This window comes from Biomphalaria glabrata, chromosome 6 (assembly GCF_947242115.1).
Source record: "Biomphalaria glabrata chromosome 6, xgBioGlab47.1, whole genome shotgun sequence".
NCBI classification, from domain to species: Eukaryota; Metazoa; Mollusca; class Gastropoda; family Planorbidae; genus Biomphalaria; species Biomphalaria glabrata.
In genome coordinates, this window is record NC_074716.1 from 9,713,574 (window position 1) to 9,736,397 (window position 22,824).

At 32.5% G+C, this 22,824-nt stretch overlaps 1 protein-coding gene and 1 long non-coding RNA gene across 2 annotated transcripts; one reads left to right on the plus strand and one right to left on the minus strand.

The window, feature by feature from the left end:
- Window positions 1-583: 583 nt before the first annotated feature.
- On the plus strand, window positions 584-21,022 carry LOC106059761 (baculoviral IAP repeat-containing protein 3-like). Its single transcript, XM_056033491.1, has 7 exons — window positions 584-657; window positions 5,213-5,483; window positions 8,555-8,743; window positions 10,909-11,097; window positions 11,949-12,086; window positions 14,796-14,960; window positions 16,114-21,022. Exons 2-7 carry the CDS (start codon window positions 5,249-5,251, stop codon window positions 16,236-16,238), a joined length of 1,041 nt encoding a protein of 346 aa, XP_055889466.1. The 5' UTR covers window positions 584-657; window positions 5,213-5,248; the 3' UTR covers window positions 16,239-21,022.
- On the minus strand, window positions 8,754-14,839 carry LOC129926908 (uncharacterized). The gene is made up of 3 exons (XR_008778608.1): window positions 14,730-14,839; window positions 14,553-14,619; window positions 8,754-10,709 (listed from the first exon to the last, which is right to left on the minus strand). It is a non-coding gene; the product is annotated as an uncharacterized LOC129926908 (long non-coding RNA).
- Window positions 21,023-22,824: the final 1,802 nt, after the last annotated feature.

Below are 22,824 nucleotides of genomic sequence, written 5' to 3' on the forward strand. Positions count from 1 at the left end.
ACTGATCTGTGTCAGCTTCATAAAATTCTTTCTCTTCGTGGTGTGATTTTACGAAAATAGAGAGCGCTCAAAATTCGTTAGAAATGTATAGATCTAACTGTAGTCTTAATCATCAACAGATAAACATAAAAGTATTATTTCTTATAGTAATAAGTTTCCCGTACTAGATCTATATCATTTATTGTCATTGCTCTAAAAAGATCACTAAGTCATTATGCATAATTTTGTTCAAAAAAAAAAAAATTAAACATAACATGTATATATAGATGCGTCTTTCATTTCATTTAATTCATGCATATTTTTTTTTTTTTTATTTTATCATTATTTCGCTTTGCTTGGTGAGCTAATATATTAATTATAGATCTAATTGTTAACATATATTTTTTAATTAATAATTTCATAAGTAGAAAAAAAAGAAGAAACAACAAGTTCATCAATTTATTAATAACATTTTATTTAGACCTTCATTTCAGTAAATACACTTAAAAAATCATAAGTTGACAGCATAAGAACAAAAACTCTCTTTAAAAAAAAGTTATTGAAAGTTCAATATAGGTAAGGGAGATAAATATTATATTGTTACCAAACAACACGGTGGTCGGCAAAGGTATCTGCGTATCTAAACTATTATCAAAATTGCAGTTGACAACTGTGACTGTAAGTAGTGTAAGGTTTGGTATTAGTCAATTAGTGGTTTCAGATGTCGGCATCCATGTAACATGTTACAAAATCATGAAATTCAAAATGAAAATAAGTTATTTCTATAATTTCTTTAAAAAAAAACTATAGAGTTAATTATAGAGATCTAGATCTATAGATGAAATAGATGTCTAGTAGATTCTTATATTAGGGAAGGCACACGGCACACCGTATTCGGGAACTAGGTTACTAGGTCAAATTTTTATTTTATTTTTTTATTTGGTGACGGTTTAACTTACAAAAAAACTGAAAGCAGATTCTTATTCTGCAACTAAAGGACTATAAAAATAGCTGTGTTTCTTTGAATTACCACTCATAGTCAAGATTTTATTTTAAAATAGATCAGGTCACTTCAAGCTCCACTATAATAAACGCAGTTTTTGTGGTTTCTCCTTTAGCACACATCGAGCACCGTTAAGAAACACCACTATTCACTATGTTATTGCTAATAAATTATATCTGTGTTAATTAAAAATTATTTAGATTGTATTAAAAGAAGTAGATTCACTTCTGCATTATGTATTTATAGTATATTGCCTCTCTCTCTCTCTAGATATATATATATGCCTACCTATATAATCTATGTGTAGAAACAGACAGAAATAAATCTGTATAATTATAGATCTATACATTTATTATTATAATTTAATAAACATGATATTTTCAACTAGGCTACATGTATTCTCTGTCTCTTTCTTTTAATTCCCATCCAAGAAGGACCCTCTTCTTTTCATAATTTGGATGTTCGTTTTGTTACACCTTAACATCCCCTCCCTCCCATAGATGCTTATAATTCTTTTCATGACTCTCTCCCCCTTCCCTCCACTGCCTGTATGATAGGTTGTGACACTACACGCTTAGTGTATACCTCTCCTCACCACCAGCGCTCGCCTGGCGTGATCATCTGCAGTGGGCATGGTCTCTGGCTTCAAATTAGCAGCCCGCACGTTTTCTTTCATTCATAAATTATATATTCTAGATATCTCGATCTAGGTCACATTTATTTATTGAAAACAATCATAGATTTATTAATCCCAATAATATTTCTTATTACGATTTTGCCTTGTGCACTATAGGAGAATGTGTTTAATTCATTATTATTCATTGAAACACCTCCTTTTTTAATTTTATTTAACAGCTAACAGTATGAATGTGATTGAAATGTCTTTCTAAAGATGTTTGGAAGCTTATTTTGATAGATCCACCAGCCTACGATCAAACAGGCTCATAATATATATATAATCCCTTATATGGGTATAAATTGCCGGGGGAGGTTAAAACAATAGCTTTACTAGGTACTTCGATAAAAATTTCAAAATGATCACAATGCAATGAAACCTATGTAGTTAGATAGAGCTTGAGAAATGCTTTCCAATGATACCAATTTTATATTGCTGAGTTAATTGTGAGGGAAGTTATTAATTTTTTAGTGGCCAAAAATGAGCCTTCTTTAGCCTTTGTAAATAAAAAAAAAATCTGTGACCGAAACAACTGACAGTTGAACTTAAATTAACTGTATTATAAAAAGTCTTAAAGATATGGGGTTGAAACTTCACACTCTTTTACATTAACCAGTATTCTGTTAAAATAAATTTTAAAAATAAGACCAAGCAATAAAATCTTTGAAAAAAAGTTAATTAATATATAAAAAAGCCTTCGACAAAAAATAAAAATATATGTGATTTTGTCATCATATGAGCCCAAAAATCACAAATAAAAATAATCAGAGATCTGTATTGTGTTTTATTTTGTTTAATTATAATTCTACTGTATTTAAATAGCTATTTATATGCATCAGATAGATAATTCTTATAAATTATAAATGAAAATAGCACTGCGCAGAAAAATATTTCCTAAAATTTAATGACTATAAGTTTCATAAACTTCATAAAAAAACAGTTTTAACCTTTTTGTAGAGCACTGGCAATTAATCATTTTAAAATGCCTTAATTTAAATGCTTTAAAAATTAGATTGTAAATGAAAAATATCTTGCTTCGGACAATAAAATAAAAAAGAAACCTTGCGATTTTATAGAAGTTATTAAAAGATTTTTTACTTGAATTTTTGTGCAATAATAGCTCATCATTTTAAAAATATAATGTACTCATTTATTAACTATTAATTTACATGTATATTAATAGAAAAAAACAACACACAGAAAAAAAAATTAATTATTAGTTCGCTGAGCTAAAAATATGAAAAAAAAAATTGTAATAGTTAATATTATTTTTTAAAGTAATTAAACTTTTACTTTAAAATTTGCAGATTACAAAGTCATTATAATAAAGACACATTCCCTCTCCATAATCTAGCATTCAAACACTATAAAAGTTAATCTAAATGAAAAATTCCAATGTGTGCTTCTAAAAATAGCTCGTGATAGACAGAAATTGACCATTTCCAGTAAATCACAGTGTTGGTTGTTACTAAAAATAGATTTTAACCATCAACTTTGAAAATTAATATCTAAAGAGTGCGCCAAGCTACAAAGTTCAAACTTAGCACACATATATATATTAACATGCTAAATTCAATAGAATTAGTGAGATTGTTGTAACCATAAACACTTTTATTTTATTTAAAAAAGAAAATTTTACCCTTCTTTGTCTTTGTTAATTTTAATATCAAATATCTTCAAAGTGCGCCAAGAGAATTTAATGAAATTTGAAATATACACATTTCATAATATGATAAATTATTGTAGCAAACAGCATTGTTGTAACTTTTATAGGAAAAAATGTCAACTTTCACATAAACTTTTGTTAAGAAAAATTTAACAGATTGGCTTCAAAAGCAAATAAAAATGATCTCTGATATCTTATGTTTACAAAAAGTAATCATAATTAGTCCTCAAATAAAATACATTATGCTAAAACTTTGATGGAAATGACCACCCCTAAAAAAAGGGTAAAATGTGCTGACACACTTTTCAGCCATTTTTTGGGAGAAAAAAAAATGGATCTAGGTCAGTTTATCGAAGTACCTAGCTTTACTTACATGGTTACAGAGAATCTAAAAAACTGCCATCTGCTTTGGAAAAGCGGAACAAAAATACAGGAACTTATCTAAAATTGGACATGCACTGTCCCGAAACGTCGTTTTTAGCTCCAAACATAAAAACAAATTAATTATAAACAAAAAAAGCAATGTGTTTCTTAAAGGAGAATTCGATGAGCTGTGCCTAATATAAGAAGCTACTATAGATAGAAGAAGTTACGAAAGTTATGTGACATAAAAACCACAGACCTAGATGCCTAGATCTATGACTATACTATGTATATAGAGTCTATACTACAATAAATATAGCTTGACTTAGCTTAGAGTTAGACTGACTTAGAGTCTTAGAGTTAGACTACAGACTTAGATGACTTAGACTTAGTCTTAGCTACTGACTAACTGAGTGTCAGTACTAGTGACAGTGACTGAGTGAGTAGTACTACTACTGAGTATTACTAAAGTTAAAAGTACTACTAGCGTAAATTCTTTGAATCTACCACTACGGCTACGCACTAGTGTGTAGTCTAATCATGATCTAGCTAGACGACTAGAACTAAATTAGAAATTTAGAGTATATTATATGTAAAGGGCTTTCTTGGGTTCTTATGTTATATAATACAGATGTTACTTCAATCTCGTGTGGAGTTTTTGATCTCCCATCGAGCGCCTCTCCAGGTGGCGGATAGGGGAATGCCCTCCAGATATGGTGGGTACCGGGGAAATAAAATACCCGGGGTGGACCAAAATCAAACCTGCTGCCTTGCAGGAAGTGGAGGGATCCACAAAGGCTAGGACATCTTACCCGAAAATAAAGGCAGCTATCCAGAGAGCTGAAAGGGGCAGCCCCCCAGATGGTTATGCACAGGGCTAACAACTCTGTCATATAAAAAATACTGTTACGAAAGCTAATACACACAAGAAAACCTGGACAGATCTCAACGGAAAACGACCTAGGCCTGGAAAAGGACATGACAGGCAAAAACCAAAAGGCAGGCGACCCAAAGGCAGACCCCGAATGCGATGGATAGATGACGTGGAAGCAGATCTGAAGCAGCTTGGGGTTAGGGCGTGGAGACGAAAGGCCCAGGAGAGATCTGAATGGAAGGATGTGTTAAAGCAGGCCAGAACCCTCCATGGGCTGTAGCGCCACTGGGATGGATGGATGTTACTTCAATAAAGAAGATGATTACATCCTACGCGTCATGCATTTAGTCATGCATATTAATCAATGACTTAAATTCTGCCAAGTCACTGGTTTTCCTGGCTAGCTCAGGCAACCCATTCCATGCTCTAATAGCACTAGGGAAGAAGGAGTATTTGTACAAATCTTTCCTAGCATATGGGACAAGGAATGTGCCTTTGTTAGTTGGCTGAGTGGTACATGCCATTCCGCTCGACACCATTCTCAAAAATGGTAAACCTACCTGTACCCTGTCAATCAAACTTTAGTGGACTCTTCCCTCTTTACAGCTCCCCTGTATCATAATTTATTAATTTAATTATTTTTTTTTTCAGGATGACTAAACGGAGCTAAAAAGAACAGAGTTTAAAATGAATTTTAACAGACTAGCTACATTTAATTCCTCAAAAAAAGATTTTGGAGACAATGTGTCTTTACTAAAACTATCACTAGGAGGATTTGCTTATGACGAAAAAAAAGTTGTAGTAAAATGTGAACACTGTGGCAAGGCTCTCTCTTTAGAAAACTTAACATTTGATTCAAATCCATCAAATGCAGAATATCATGCTAGCCAGTGTCCTATGATTTCTGTAACTGCTGATGAAGGTATTTAGATTGATAAACTATACTTAAGGAATTTAGCAAGAAGGTATTTAGATTGATAAATTATACCTGAAGGAATTTAGCAAGAAAATATTTAGATTGATAAACTATACTTAAGGAATATAGAATGATATTTAACTTTGTTATATATCATATTAATTCTTCATATATTATATTGCATTGTAAATATATCAGGGTTCGTAGCGCTCCTAAAAACTCCTAAAATCTCCTAAAAAATGAAAAGTCTCCTAAAATCCAAAAATTCTCCTAAAAATTGCCGAAAGTCTCCTAAAATTTTGTCCACTCTCCTAAAATTTTTACCCAATATTTTTTTTAAAATATAATTTTGCTTATTTCTTGCTAAAAAATGCGGGTGGAAAAACAACAGCGTTACTAGGTATTCTGATCGCATGACCTTACGGGCTGGCTGTGTTAACAAGCTGACCAGTGACGCGTCTACACCGCCTTTCACCCACTTGTGAAGCGCGACCTCGTGATTGAAGATGGCCTTGGCTCAAGCAAGCATTTCACCTGGCAGTATTTTTCTGAAGTCATTTTAGAAATGTTTGTTTCCATTTATTGTTACCACTAAAGATGCGCTAGATCTAGTCTGTAGTGACTATTGTCTATAAATAGAGCAATTACCAGACTAATTTGTAGGCTACATCCCCCGGGCCCTCCCTCACCTAAAATCTTCTTGTTGTAAGTGTAAGAGTGACTTCGTGTGGAAAGTCGGTAAATCTCCTAGATCTAGCTAGTCTCTAATAACTGTAATAGTTATAATAGTATTTAGATTTAGATCTAAATTACATCTAGTGAAGATAATTTGCACCTAACCTGAAAACTCCGTGAATTTTAGTCAATTTAATGATCTCGATACATCTAATCATGTCTAATGTCTAGATTACTCTAGAAATACGCTAGATTCTAGATTTACGCTAAATCACTTAGACTTAGTGAAGATAATTAGCACAAAGAAGTGAAAATCCCGCAAATTTAGTGACTTACATCTAGACTAGTCTAGGTCTACGGTATATTCAGTGAAGATAATTCACACACAGCCGCGAATAGTCCGCGAATTTTAGTGAAATTATATCTAGACTCTAGATTTACTCTAAAACACTAGAATCTAGTGAAGATAATTCTCACACAGCCGTGAAAAGTCGGCAAAATTTAGTGACTTAGAGTTTAAGTCCGCAAATTTTACCGAATTAGCTTTAGAGTCTAGATCTTCTGTAAATTTAGTGAAGATAGTATTCACACAGCAGTGAAAAGTGAGCGAATTTTCGTGACTTTGATGTAGACTCTAGATTTACGCTAAATCACTAGAATATATATAGTGAAAATATTTCTCTGAAAAGTCTGCGAATTTTAGTGACTTAGATCTAGAGTCTAGATCTTCTGTAAATTCAGTGAAGATAATTCTCTCACAGCCGTGAAAAGTCCGCGCATTTTTTTAGTGACTTAGATCAAAAGAGTCTAGATCTACTGTAGATTTAAAGAAAATATTTCGCATACAGCTGTGAAAAGTCGTACAATTATTTCACTCGTAAAAGCCAGGGAAACTAGGCCTATATGGTTGAAAAAGATTCTGTTAGGAAAAAAAAAAACGCGAATAGGTCTAATCCCCCCCCCCCCCCCAAACCCAAACCCAAAAGCCATTTTTTAGTAAGCAAATGTCAACTAAACATTCAAATAGGCCAATATTGCCATATATATTACTGGCTCTGTTTATGAAAAGGATTTAAGTTAACTAATAGAAGAATAAAACATTACCTCAAATGCACACCATGACTTCTAGTATCTATAAGATACACATAGGAACTAAAAATGTACATTTCCATCACAGAGTAGATACATCATGAATAAGGCATCTCTAAGAATGCTTCTTATTTTTAAAAAATGGAAAAGTAACCATTTGTAATGTTTTTAAATAAATCTTTGAAAAAAAAATTTTTGTTTGAGGTTTGGGGATGACAGTCAAGTTGTTACTAGATTAAAAGATAACTTTCATTACATTTTCTGTGGACATACAACAGCTGATAACATTGTTTCTGTGGCATATTGGCAAGATATTTATTATTTTAAAAATCAAATAACAATAATTGATTTGATAAATGCTTAGTTTTGTGTATGTTTTACTATGTATCACACAAACGGATAGGAAACACACACATCATACATTTCATCCTTAAAAAACCTCCTAAAATCTCCTAAAATTTTGTCATGGAAAAGTGCTACTAACCCTGATATATACATTACATTACCTTTACCTATCCCTTAATCTGTTGGACGTTGGGGCACCATGCAAGATTCATCAACCGTCTTTCTGCATTCCTTATTTCTTTCTTTTGCCTTAGAACCTCTTTCAATGACAGGCCCATTCATTCTTTTATGTTGTCCTCTCATCGCTTTCTTTGTCCGCCTCTTTTTCTTTTTCCTGGTACTGTTCCCTGAAGGAAGGTCTTTTCGAGCCCAAAGATCTTGTAATATGGCCATAGATTTTTAGCTTGTGTTTTTTTTTACGATAGTTAGCAGTTCATCATAGGGTCCAATCACTGCAGTAACCCTGTCACTAATCTCTTGGTTTTTGATGCAGTCTTTGAACACATTCAATATATATATATATATTTATATTTATACAATTATTTATAATGATGTGCAGCATCTTTCTGTTGTTTGGACCAGTAAAAAAAAAGTTTACTTTAGGGGCCAGAATGCAGGAGTTCTGTGATACACTTAACATATAATGGGTTTATACATTGAAAACCTATTTTCTAGCTTTACTACTTTTTTTCCCTCCAAGACTGATTCTCTCTCTCTGCATTTCCCTTCTTGATGCATTCTTGGGGGCGATGGCACAATGAATCTTCCACTGTGTTGATGTTAATGCTTTTGTACTGCTTTGAAATGAATATTTAGATTTTAAATCTGAAGCTTGTTTTTTTGTTTTTTTTAAAATTTAAATATCATAAAAAAATCAAGACAGCAGCATGTATAATATTACTATTGTAGAATTCTATTTGCTTAACTCACTTCAATTAACATGTTTATTTAACATTTTTTTTTTATAGAATTTGGCTCAGAAAGTGAGGATCAGCCAATGGTCCCAAGTGTATCTTACTTGGGTGCATTACAATCTTTTAGTAATGCTTCTGAAGAACAAAAAGTTAGACCAAGGCCATGTGAACATGTTTCCTATGGAGCAATTGCAAATCTTACTGAAGCTAATACAAGGGCAAATCCTACAAATTCTATAACAGGTATATAATAATAATAAGAATAATCTTTATTGTCTGTTAGGAAATTTGTCTTACAATTTGTGCATTACACCAAACAAAACATTGTAACTAAAAAAAACAAAATGTACATTCACACCTGACTCATTCATAATTTACATGTGAAATGCTGATATTGCTATCTGTGTAGTGTCTCTTTTGTGATGGTCAAGTCACAAAAATCCTGATCCAAATGGGGATTTTTTATTTCTATTATCTTTTTTAGCTTTTTTTATGGATGTTTGTCTCAAACAGCTGCCCATATGGGTTTTTTTTTTTTCTAAATCTAAGTTGATTTCTATGTTATAGCAATGTGCATTTGAGAATGAAGCATTATTAATGTCCTGCAGAATTCTATGGAAGTCTCAAATTAGTATAAATTTTACATATTATGTGTATGTTAGAAGTATTTGCTAAAAATGATATTTATTTCTAAGCAAAATAAAAATATATAAGAAAATACTGAGTGTTAACATAGAACTGCAATTTTTTTTTTTATAGTAAATCTCCACACTTTTAAAAGTTTACTTGTAGGTGAAACATACTGTTTAGACCACAGTAATGAGAGAATAAGTTATTATTATTATTTTTTAAACTATAATATGTATTATTCAATAAAATGTACTTACACTATTTTTGGAGTGAGTGAAAGAGAATTGTAAATTTTTTTACTTAGACTTAGATACTCCTGCGCCATTCAGAGCATTGAGCGGCAAGCTGTCTCCACAAAAATCTGTCACTGGCAATGTCCGAAGCCACTTTTGACCTGTTGTCCACTGCCCTGAGGTCCTCCATAAAAGTGTTGTGCCAAGTTATAGGAGGATTTCCCTGTTTGTGCTTTCCTCATATTAGCCTCCATATCATCGCAACTCCTGGTATGCATAGTTCATTTTGTTGGAGAACATGTCCCGCAAACCTCATGTGACGTTCTGTCACAATCTCACTAAGTAGTCAACTCCCAGTTCAGCATAGGATTTCCTTGTTTGAGACCAAATGGGCACGACATTGCCTAAATTGTGCTGATGTGCCAAAAAAAAACAACAAAATATCAAATATCAAAAATATTTGAGACCCAATCTCTATAATTGGCTCCTAAAATTCATCTTAGCTATCTTTTTTTGAACCACATTTAGTCTTTTGTCAATTTCGACGATGACTTCCATATTTTGCATGCATATGTTGCTGTTGGGATAAAGATTGTGTCAAGTAGGTGTATCTTTGTAAGTCCTACAGCTTGACTTGTCCAAATATGTTGCATGCCTTTCCATGCCTTTCCTATTCAGCATGCTATGTTATGGTAGGCATCTCCATCGTTTGTTATGATGCTGCCAAGGTATGTGAACTTGTCCAACTCTTCAAGCTCTGACTCTTTTTTAAGTCTGACAAGGGCAACTTTGGTATTATGTCCCACTCTCACAATGTTAGTCTTATCCAATTTTATGTGGAGGCCAGTTTTCAGTTTCACACTCAGTCCATTCTCAATGCCCTACACATCATGCATCTCATTTCTCTCGTATATTTTTCTTATACTTAAATCACAGCTGCCAGCTATTAGCTATGATGGTCAATATATACTTGCTCTTTCTAACTTCAAAAATAAATGAGCAACACTCTTTTTTCAACAATAAGGACTCTTAATCCAAGGAAAGATAACTCCAAATACATTTATATATATGTAAAATAGAGTTCAGACTTCAAGATTCAGTAGATGAAATGATGATCAAAGAGTTACTGCATTGACCACTTGCCTATAGAATTAGTATCTTAACTCCAACTTATGTTATTATTGCCTAAAAGGTCGCTAGTATGATGATCACACATATTTACTAATGATTATGCTCAGGTGAGATTTTTTTTTCTGATAGCTTAAAGGTTGTATATATGTAAACCTCTCAGGTGCCTTTTCTGTACAAATGCACTGTTGATCAGTTCACCCAGCTTTAAGTGTTACCTGTTGTAAGATAAAATAGAATGGGCTAGCAGAGTTATTTTCTTAACAGTAAACTATCTTATAGAAGTCAAACGTCAAATTTTTAAATATTTTTTTTAGATATTTAGATCTCAATAAGGAACTTTTTTTTGGCAATAAAAAATACCTTTTAAACTAAATAAATACAAGGATGAAAAAATGTTAACTGTTTTATTTTTAGAAATGCCTTCACAAGCAGACATTCCAAAGGCTTCTGTGTCATACTGCTACAAGGCTTGTTCACTAGGAAAATCTCCATCTTGTGCGGTTTTCAAAACAAACGTATCTCGTCTGTTCACTTTTCCTTCCCATAATCCTAACTGGCTTTCCACACCAGAGCACTTAGCAAGTGCTGGATTTTTCTGTACAGGTTTGTATACATTATTTAGTTTTACAAACTACCATAGAAGAAATGTTGATACCTGATATGATCTATTACATTTCTATTTAATAGAAAATTGGGAATTTATTAAAAACTTTATATCTCTAGTCTTACCAAAGAGTTTCTGAAACCTTAATTCACTATTTCTACCGTCATTATTGTAAAAATATGTAAATGACGACTTAGAAATATTATTTATATTATGACTCTTTCAGTAGTGCATCTTCCATGCTCAGAAATATTATTTATCTTTTGACTCTTTCAGTAGTGCATCTTCCATGCTCAGAACTATTATTTATCTTATCACTCTTTCAGTAGTGCATCTTCCATGCTTAGAACTATTATTTATATTATGACTCTTTCAGTAGTGCATCTTCCATGCTCCTATAACTTGCTTGACACCCTTAGTCCAGTCTCTCTGTGAGTATATCTGGAAGAAGGCTTACCTACTACTTTCAGGCTTCTCTCAGTGTACAAATTATCTCTAATCTAATCTGAGAAAAAAAAATCCTAGTGTACACTGGAATACAAATTATTAGGTAGCTCAGCCACACATCCTAACAAATAACTTGCATTTCTTACACTGTATTTAAAAGATGATTCATCATAGCGGCTTTCAAAATAGTTAGATTTGAGTTCTTTCACTTTTTTAGATATTTTTTAAAAATAACTTATATGTTAAGATATTTTCCTTAGCCAATATAGGTTAAATGATTTATCATGCACAAAATTTACTTAACCTGTTTATTCATTGTTAGTATTTTAAATATTTTTAAGTTGACATGTATCCAATTTTATTTTTTTTTTCATTAAAAATTGTTCTTCCCATCGTTCATTAGAGGACCCTGATCACTTGCAATGCTTCCAATGTGGCCTTGAAATTGAGAGAAAGAACAATGATGCTAATATTGTGGCAGTGCATGATCAGCATCGACCTCAATGCCGTTTAAGTAGAAAAAGCCAGGCCAATAATTTAAGTATGTGACATAATTTTCAAAATTCACATCTAAGAACAAAAAAAAAATACTGTATACTTGTTTTCTTGTTACTTATTACATACTGAGAAATATATTGCAATACTGACTATTGTGATGTATCATATTTCTATTTCAATACTGTGTATGAAGCTGAACCTTTTTTTTTGTTATTTGTGTTCTCTAAATAAATAACAGAATGCCTATTCATAGGCCCATAATTTAACTCTTTCTCTCCGTAATTATTTACCACATTCTGGTGGAATCAACGCTGGTATCGTCAGTTAGGAGAGAAGAGTTAATAATATGTATAGGCTAAAATGGATAAAGTAGAAGAAAAAAATGAAGAAAACATGCATATCTCCAGCATCAATGTTAAATACAAATTAAGTGCATCTTAAGTTCTCATGAAACTATTGACTATTTAAAAAATCTAATCAACTACTAACTTAATATTTAATGCAACTCTCTAACTCTGACTCTCTCTTACTCCATAACTTTGACTTTCCCTGATTTACTCTTGTTAATTAATTGACGTGTCTTCAAACTATCCAGCCTTGGAATATCTTTCACACACTTTCATTCCATATGATAGCCTGTCATGGAATATTACATTCAATAAATTATATTTATTTGACATCAAGTTTATTAGACTTAAGTCTGGTTACAATTATTACAAAACGACAGTGATATGATTTTTAGTCTTCCATAACTATATCAAACAATTGCCTTCTCATATTATGTCACATACTCACAAAACAAATTACCAGTTTGCCATACAAAAGTTCACATATTACACAATCAGGGTTCGTAGCCACCTTGAAAACCTGGAAAACACCTTGAATTTCATTATTAAATTCAAGGCCTTGAAAAAGCCTTGAATTTCGTAAAAAACGCCGCAAAAACCTTGAATTTTAAAACTGGACCTTGATTTTTTTTTCTCCCGATACCTGGTGTTTTTTTCCCAGTTAGTAGTTACATTGAGCTGACCAGTGACGACGCGTCTACACCGCCTTTCACCGGCACTTTCACGGAGGTCACGCTTTCTCCCACTTGTGAAGCACGACCTTATGATTGAAAACGACCTTGGCTTAAGCAAGCATTTCACTTAGCATTATTTTCCTTTCATTGTTACGACTGAAGACGCGCTAGATCTAGTCTGTAGTGACTATTGTCTTATAACTAGAGCAATTAGCAGCCTAATGTGAAGGCTACACCCCTCCAGGCCCTCCCTCGCCGAAAATCTTCTTGTTGTAACAGTAAGAGTGACTTCTTATCTTTGTGTCTTTCTGAGTATTTTATTAGATATTGTATTTGGAGATTATGATTCAGTGTTTAAGTATAATTGCTACCGGTACTTTACTTTTGAGTCTTCTCTCGATCCATCCTTCTCATCTAGCTAGAAATAGTATCTAGATTTAGATCTAAGTTAGATCTAGTGAAGATATTTCGCGCTTAACCTGAAAAATTTTAGTCAATTTAAGGATCTAGATACAGGTACATGTAATGTCTAGATTGCTCTTAGATTATGCTAAAACACTAGAATCTAGTGAATTCTAGTGAAGATAATTCGCACACAGCCGTAAAAAGTCCGCGAATTTTAGTAACTTAGATCTAGAATCTAGATTTACAGTGAAGATAATATTTGCACACAGCTGTGAAAAGTCCATGAATTTAGTGACTTAGATCTAGACTCTGGATTTACGAATTATGCTCAATCAATAGAATATAGTGAAGATAAATCTCTCACAGCCGTTAAAGTCCGCGAAGTTAAGTGACATTGAGTTAGAATCTATAGAGTCTAGATCTACAGTAGATTCAGTGAAGATAACCCGCACACAGCCGTGAAAAGTCTGCGAAATTAGTGAATTAGATCTAGACTGTAGATTTACAGTAGATTCAGTGACAGCCGTGAAAAGTCTGCGAAGTTAGTGACTTAGAGTCTAGATCTACTGTAGTGTCTGTAGATTTAACGAAAATATTTCGCACACAGCTGTAAAAAAAAGTCCATATAGTTATTTTGGTTGTAATCTACTTAAAACTGATGGAAAGCAAGTCAACTGCTATAGTAAGAATGAAATATTTTTTTTTACAAATCTTTGTCAATTTAAGAAAACTTCGAACTTTAGATTGTGACAGTTTTAGCTGAATTACATCTCACATTTTAAAAAAGTTATTCTTCTGTAGGGCAAGCTTTTGTGTGTGTTGTAATGTATTTAAAAGTTGCATTTAAATGCTTAGGAAACAATAGAGATGAATACTTTTTTTTTTTTTGGAGGTATGATTTCAACTTATTAGCATACATATTTATGTTTTTTTTTAATTTAATATTTATATATATATATATATATATATATATATATATATATATTGTTCTTGTTACATATTTATGTCATATGTATGTAAATATATATACATATATATTGCTTGCTATGGTGCGATGCACACCTTGAAAATCTAAAACTCTACCTTAAAATGCCTGGAAAATCATTCATGAAATTGGCTATGAACCCTGTACAATACTTTATCTTTATATCTGCAATATAGTGATAAGTACCAAGTTTATAAACAAAATGTGATTTTTTTTCAAATAGAAAGCCTCTCTCATACTATTGGCATTTATAATGAAAAAAAAAGTAAGCTTACATTTTTTTTTCCAAATTGTATTCTTTATAACTGGTTTTCAATATTTGTATTCTCTTTGTATTGCAGATGCTATTCAAGAAGCAGCTTGTGGTCATCATCAAGCATTCCATGTAAATACAACCAACTTTTCCGAGCATCCATGTAGAGTTGCAAGTTTTCTTCCTATGTCCTGCCCTCAACACTTGAAGACAATATCAAACAACTTGGCTAGTCAAGGAGTGTTTTGGACTGGTAAATATGTGTGACATTTATAGTGATGACCTATGAACCAGTATAAAATTGGGGCAGAGCTTATTTGTGTTGGCTACAAAATAGTAGTTGTTTCCTATGCAATTATCAGGTTTTTGCTGTATGATTTTATGGGATAAATATATTGCATTCTTTATACATCCATGTATTAATCCAGTCATTCCTGTTAGAGATTTTCACTTCTATTTAGTCTAAGTTTTTCCTGGCTGACTCAGGCAACCTCTTACATGCATGAATGGAAATACTGAATAGGTAACCTGTTTTATCCTGTGTCTGAGTCAAATTATTAAATATGTTTTTGAGTATAAACTATTGTATAGTTTTGATGACTGTGAATAGATAAATTTATTAATATACTTGAATTTAACTATATGAAAAGATGCCAAATGAACAAATCTTTTGCAATACTTTTCACATCTGTATAACATGCCAATACCAGCAGTGCAGCTAGTAAAGATTAACCCTTTCACACCTTGCTATCTATGAGGGGCAGATAATGTAAAGTTAAATTTTTTCTATGGTTGACATTAAAGGGGGTTATATGGACAGCACAATGATCAACCATCTTTACTTTCCTAATGTATATCTGGTACCTATTAGAATTTCTTTGACGGGGGGGGATTTTAGTATAAAAATCAGTTTTGTCAGGATTTGTGAAGGAAGTAGAAGAAGAAGAATAGGATTTCAACTTGAGACCCCTTGGTTTGGAAGCTAAATGCTTTACCACTTTGACACCATGTCCCAGGAGTAGTACAGCTAGTAATGTATAAGACCAAAGAAGTAATCTTCTTTTATATATTTCTGATAAACTTAATATATATTCCACATACACTATTACACTATTCTAGATCTATATATTAACCAGAATCCTTGATTATACCACCTGCTCACAAGTCAAAGGGAACTTTATTTTCACGTTGAGCTATGTAGTATCGGTTTCATATTTTAGTATTTAACTTTTCAACATATGGCCATATAAAAAAAATTAGTTTTATTAGTCTAGATGAATTAGCATTCAAACATATTTTTTTTTTTTTAAATCAGCAACTTTTAATAGCACATAAACATGTATTTTCATTTTGCTACATTTTTTAGCTCTGTTCTTTAGTTGTTTGTTTTTTTTCCTTTTTTTCAGGAAGAGAGAATATTGTCTATTGTTTTTGCTGCAAAGCTTCTTGGAGTCAAGATCCTTCTGATGATCCAGATGCTATTCACAGACAACAGCAACCGAATTGTCCTTGTCTTAGAAATAATGATTAGTCAAAGAGAACAGTAAGGCATGGAGCAAAGCAATCAAATTATTTCTGGTGCTTGATTTGGATGTTTCAAACAGTATTTTAACATTTAGTTTTAAGTAGAAGAAAAACAAACAATTCTGTAACTTAAGTCTAGATCTCATAATCTTCTCAAAGCCCTAGAACTTTTCAAAAGTTTTGTCTTATCAGTGTTTCAAATTGTTTGTAAAGTTACAGAGATTTTTTTTCACCACATGTAGCCCTAATAGTATAAGCTCAAATCAACCTACCTGAAAAAAAAAAAGGTTAAGTATGTTACACTCATAGCCCTAATATGCATTTTCAAACTTTAATAAGTGCACTTAACTTCAAACTTTAATAAGTGCACTTACCTTCAAACTTTAATAAGTGCACTTACCTATAGGGCTGCATGCTAATGTTGTGATATATATTGTACATACAAATAACTTGAACCAACTCCAAAGATATGTTCTTTATAAGTTTAGTCACTAAAATGCGAAGCGTGCAAGTCTTTGAACAGTAGCTCTATTCTTTATAATCTCTTTTTTTTTTATATCAAAATTCATCAAAAATGTCTCTAAGTTTTTGTCATTAATATTTAGGAGATTGGTTGGGGTACGGGTACAATAAAAACTATATAATATACTTTCTTTCATTTAAGACCTCGATGCCTTAACCATTATTTTTTTACAAGTCTGAAGCTAAAAAACAAAGTTAAAATTAATAGTGAAAATTGCTTACCGATGTATACTTACTTTTACATATCTTTTTACAGAATTTAGAAACATTATTCACAATATAAAGTTTTCAAGCACTTACAATCTTTCTCAAGAGTGCTTGTTAGATTCTTCTTCTTCTTCATCGTTCTCATTGTTATGTTGGAGTGTTCATATGACTAGACCAATACATGAGATGAACTGCGCAGTGGTTTCCGAATCAGGGAGCTCTCCATATAGTTTTCTTTCTATTGGGGTGATTTGGGGCCAATGTCTTATACGGGCCTCTTGGTAGAGAGAGCAGTTTTGGAGGACGTGGTCGGCATTTTCTGGTGATACTCCACATGGGCAGTTTTCACTGGTTCCAATTTTGAGCTTCCGGAACATGTGTTGTCGCATTCTGTTGTGTTCGGTCCTGAGTCGAAAGATTAGACGTTGGTCTTGTCGGGATAGCTTATAGTAAGCATCATCTTTCTTGTGATTTGGATGGGAGCTCGTCCTTTTCTCATTTATTTTATCTACAATTAATTTCTTCATTTCTTCTGGATAGAATGCAGAGTTTACTTGTGAGTTTGTTCTCCCACTCTTGGCTTGTTAGATAAGTCTTTGGATCTCTTCAAAGTTTGTCCTGCCCAAAGTTATCTTCTGACCATGACTCTCAGCAAGTGTGTTGTTGCAGAGGCATGTCTGAAGTCAGTCTCTAGCCAATGTGTTCAAATAATTTTAGAAAAGTCATCACCACTTGTGCTGATCATTTTCTTTTTACTCATCTATGACCATTTTAGATCTTGTCTCTTCTCTGCAGTCTTTTCTGGTTGTAACTATGTAGTTTGCATGTTCTAGCTTGATATCAGTTTATTACATTGTTTGGGACCATTTTCAATCCAATAATGGCACCCTGCAGTTTTCACATCAGCTTGGTTATGTAATGATTCTCATGTGTTCAAAGCTCATGCTAAAGTTTTCATTCAAGAAGCCACATCAAAATGATTCTCACTTCTGACATTTATTGTTTCTAACACTCCACACTAGAATCAGATCGGCAGCTTGATTTTTAATACACAAGTCTCTTCCATTCCCAAATTAAAACCCCTCCTTTATGCTTGCCCTTCATGCTGTCCCTTTCTTTTGTGGTATGATTTATATATGAAAGTGATTAAACTCTCATTTTTAAATAAGTACTTAAAAAAATATTTCTTATTTTAACATATCAAGAATGTATCATTGAGCCATCGAAACTGCTGTTATAGGATAGCTTGTCCAAAGACAAAACAGTTCTGTTACCTTATGATCTTTATCTGTATGACCTTTCTAAATGGCTTTTTAAAATTGATGTTATTTTATACTAATGGAGTTCTGGATGTCTGTTGATAAACTGAAAGCTGTGATTATAGATGACTGATGACTTGTTTGAAAATTGTTTACTTGTTTCTGGAATGAATCTATTTTATTGTACATATTTGTTAGGAATTGTAAATATGTTGACATTGTAAAGATACATTTTAATTTATTTAGTTCTTTTTTTTTATTGAAGATACATCCCTAGTTTGTCAGTCCTATGAGATATTATGTCTCACAAATACTTACATTCCTTTTGAGTAAATTAGCCCCTGCACAATTTTTGGAATAACAAAATACAAACATTAAATTCCATTTTATCATATAAGCCTACAGCATAATTTGTTAAACATTCTTTGAAAGAAAACTAAAACTGATACATCCCAAGATGATTTAATTCTAACTTGTATGACTAGAGATATGTTGCAATGTATGTAGAACTAGTTGATGAATAGTATTTAATTGTAACTAGTATGGCTAGAGATATGTTGCAATGTATGTAGAACTAGTTGATGAATAGTATTTAATTGTAACTAGTATGGCTAGAGATATGTTGCAATGTATGTAGAACTAGTTGATGAATAGTATTTAATTGTAACTAGTATGGCTAGAGATATGTTGCAATGTATGTAGAACTAGCTGAAGAATAGTATTGATGTTTTTCATTTGCTAGTAAAAGGAAGACACACAGTTATTATCTGTTTTCATATGGTTGTAAATTCCACTGTGCATTATGGTTGGACCCAGATCTAGATATCAGGCTTATGCTTGCGTCCATGTCTTTTTGACATCTTATTTAATTAATCCAGTGTTTTGATATTAGTTTATTGTGGAATTGTTTTAAAAATCATATTGCAACAACGACTGTGCATTTATTCTTGCCTTAACTGAATGGGCAGTATATTGTTGGACCAGTTGACTGCTGTTGTTAAACAAATTTTTAGAATTGAAATAAAAGAACATAAGTATGTGTGATATGAGAAATAGCTTTAATGTTACATGTGTTAGATGGCTGTGATTTTATTTGCATTAATTTGTTGATATTAATATTAATTCTGTTTTTGTATCTGTCCTCAAAAATCATTGTGCAATCTTTTTTTTTTTGTTGTATTAGAGATAATAATATATGCATAATATATAATTTTTATTATCTTTTAGAAGGAACATCTGTAATTTATTAGATCAAACTAAAAATAATTTATTTTGAAAATAGAAAATAATAATTTTTTTTTAAGAATCTTTTTGACATTATTTTAAGAAAGCCTATTTTTTTTGTTAGCATGTCTTACAAACAATGAAATTAGTGTATCAAATGTAACGTTAGTAAGGGGAAAGCAGAATCCAAGATAACTGTTCAAATTGTTTCACTCTGAAAGTTTTCTGCCATAGAGGAACCTTGAGATAGAAGCTGGGGTGAAGAATCATAGCTTCATTCATGACATCTGGGAGAAATCTTCCCGCAGGTTGTTCATGACATCTGGGAGAAATCTTCCAGCAGGTTGTTCATGACATCTGGGAGAAATCTTTCTGCAGGTTATTCATGACATCTGGGAGAAATCTTTCCGCAGGTTGTTCATGACATCTGGGAGAAATCTTTCTGCAGGTATTCATGACATCTGGGAGAAATCTTTCCGCAGGTTGTTCATGACATCTGGGAGAAATCCTCCCGCAGGTTGTTCATGACATCTGGGAGAAATCCTCCCGCAGGTTGTAGGGTTTTATGATGTTAGATCAAACCTTAATGATAGACTAAAATAGGTCTCTAACTATTACTGACCAGGACCACAGAAATTGCATAGGCATTATAAAATTGAGCCTAAGTTTATCGTGACCACATAAGAAAAACAAAAAAAACTTTTTTAAAGAACAATGCTTATATTTAGTGTAATTGTATCAATTAGTATGGATCAGTCATGTATCTTTGGTTGACCTAGACATACTAAATCTGTGTGATTAGAAATATTTGTACCAATTGTTTTTGTTTAGCTAGGATCCTAACACTTGTCTTAACCAGTTGTGAAAGAGAGAGGAAGAAGAAGGTATCTTGGTGAATGTTTACTCAGGACTCACAATGTATACCACCACATCTATCAAGTACAATTTCTTTCACTTGTTCAGGATACCAAACAAAATATTTAATTACCAATAGTTAATTAATCCATTGGTTAAGTTTTTTAAAAATTGATTCTTGTGTTGTCAGGTAAAATAAATAATTGTGCATAATTTCAGCTTAATCCGAGATTTTGTGTGGGAGAAATAACGTGCAAAAATTTTTTACCATACACACAGACAGGATGAGTTAATATAGGCTTTGTAAAAAGTCTTTCAAACCACACTAGTTTGATTTACTTAAAAAGGAAACTAACCTTGACTCAGTGTATCAATTAATCTCATTCATTGAAAACTCCTTATTTTTGTCTCACATCCTTGACTATACTTCAAGTAGTAGAAGTCAAAGTGATAGCTGCACCATCAATGCTCCTAAGTGTAAAGAGATTTTCCCCTTACAGTATTAAATAACTTATCTTTCGATTGTTATACTTTTTGCAGTTATTTTTGTATTTTTCTATTTTGATAGTTATTCATGTACTCACTGACCAATTTTATGTTTGAGAAAATGACATTTTATGTTAGTTTAAAATGGCAGAATGTACGGCACGATATAACTAAACATTCACATGGTGAAATAAATAAATATAATCTATTAAAAACTGAATACATTATTCAGGTAAATAAAAATAAAAGGACTTCTTTTGTTTTTATGTCTAGTCAAAACTAATTCATTTATTTTAACATTATATTGTCATCAGTTAGAGCTTGTTAAATGTATGTCTTTACGACTATGTGGGCTCATAGAACGTCTTTCTTGAATCTTTGAGAAAGACCTAGGCTATAGTGTCATGCTATAGCATGTGCCAAGTGGCTGGTTCTGATAGTAAACTTGCTAGTACATGTAAAAACATACGTAATTGAAACACTGGCGGATCCAGAACTTTGGAGTGGGGGGGGCGAATTTTTTTCCAAACCCTAACCCTAACGCCCAGTAAACCCTAACCCTATGCATAAACGTGCGTACAGCATATATATATATATATATATATATATATATATAATATATATATATATATATATTTATACATATATATATATATATATATATATATATATTCGATATATGAGAATAAAATAAGGCTGTTTCTCAATCTTCGGCGAAAAAAAACTCTTGCAAGCTTGGGGGCCTGGGAGAGCGCTTTAAGCTTCTTCACTGGGGTTCGGGGCGAAGCCCCGACGCCCAAAAGCGTTTTCTTGCATTTTTCTCTGCAGAAACGCATTCTTCTGACATCTACAGCTCATTATTTATCAGTGGGGTTCGGGGCGAAACCCCGACGCCAAAAGCGTTTTCTTGCATTATTCACGGCTGAAACGCATTCTCCTGACCTGTACAGCTCATTACCTATTAGTGGTGTTCGGGGCGAAGCCCCGACGCCCAAAAGCGTTTTCTTGTATTTTTCTCTGCAGAAACGCATTCTTCTGACATCTACAGCTTATTCTTTATCAGTGGGGTTCGGGGCGAAGCCCCGACGCCAAAAGCGTTGTCTTGCATTCTTCACTGCAGTAACGTATCCTCCTGACATCTACAGCTCATTATTTATCATTGGGATTCGGGGCGAAGCCCCGACGACAAAAGCGTTTTCTTGTATTTTTCACGGCTGAAACGCATTCTTCTGACATGTACAGCTCATTATTTATTAGTGGGGTTCGGGGCGAAGCCACGACGCTAAAAGCGTTTTCTGGCATTCTTCACTGCAGTAACGCATTCTCCTGACCTACAGCTCATTATTCATTCTATTATAAAGTGCCTTTTGAATAATGAGAAAAATATTCTAATATGAATTTATTGTCCCTTAATACATTGCAAATAAAACCGATTTGTTCTTTGAAAAGATTAGATACCCCACATATTTAGATTAAGGCCTTGAGGATCGCCGCCGAAAAAAAAATATTCGATTAATAATATTCAATAAAATTGAAGCATAAATTGTGAGTTATAGTCCTAAATTTATTTAACTAGAAAAATATGAGATAGAGTAAAGGTTGGAAAAAGTCGACTAGGAAATGATTATCTGGCTTTTGAACTCATCTCAACCGTGACTGTTATATTAAGAAATTTCGTTTGAATTATAACTTTTCCAAAGCAAAGTCTTTCTTAAAATAGTTATGATAAATTTATGTGAAATTACACAAACTCTGTCTGGAAAGGGGAAGGGCGGTAAAATGAAAACGATTAATCCTCGCTCCTTTTTATAATTTCTGCTAATGATTGCATTTTGCATTAAAGAATAGGGGTTGGGCGACTCGATATAAGAATTTACTTTATAGCATATATAAATTATATTAGTGACAGATTTTTTTTATTTTGTAATTTCTTACTATAATACAAAAAGAAAAGGTATTGATTTGTCCGACGGGGGGAAGGGGATTGCATGTATCGCACTTCCACCTGTTTATATTATATAGATATTCGACTAATTTTGT

Excerpts from the sequence above, each read along its gene's own strand:
- LOC106059761 (XM_056033491.1), top strand. The coding sequence starts at position 5,249 with ATGAATTTTAACAGACTAGCTACATTTAATTCCTCAAAAAAAGATTTT. Across the intron at positions 5,484-8,554 it reads TTCTGTAACTGCTGATGAAG|AATTTGGCTCAGAAAGTGAG; the intron begins GTATTTAGATTG and ends TTTTTTTTATAG. Across the intron at positions 14,961-16,113 it reads TCAAGGAGTGTTTTGGACTG|GAAGAGAGAATATTGTCTAT; the intron begins GTAAATATGTGT and ends CCTTTTTTTCAG.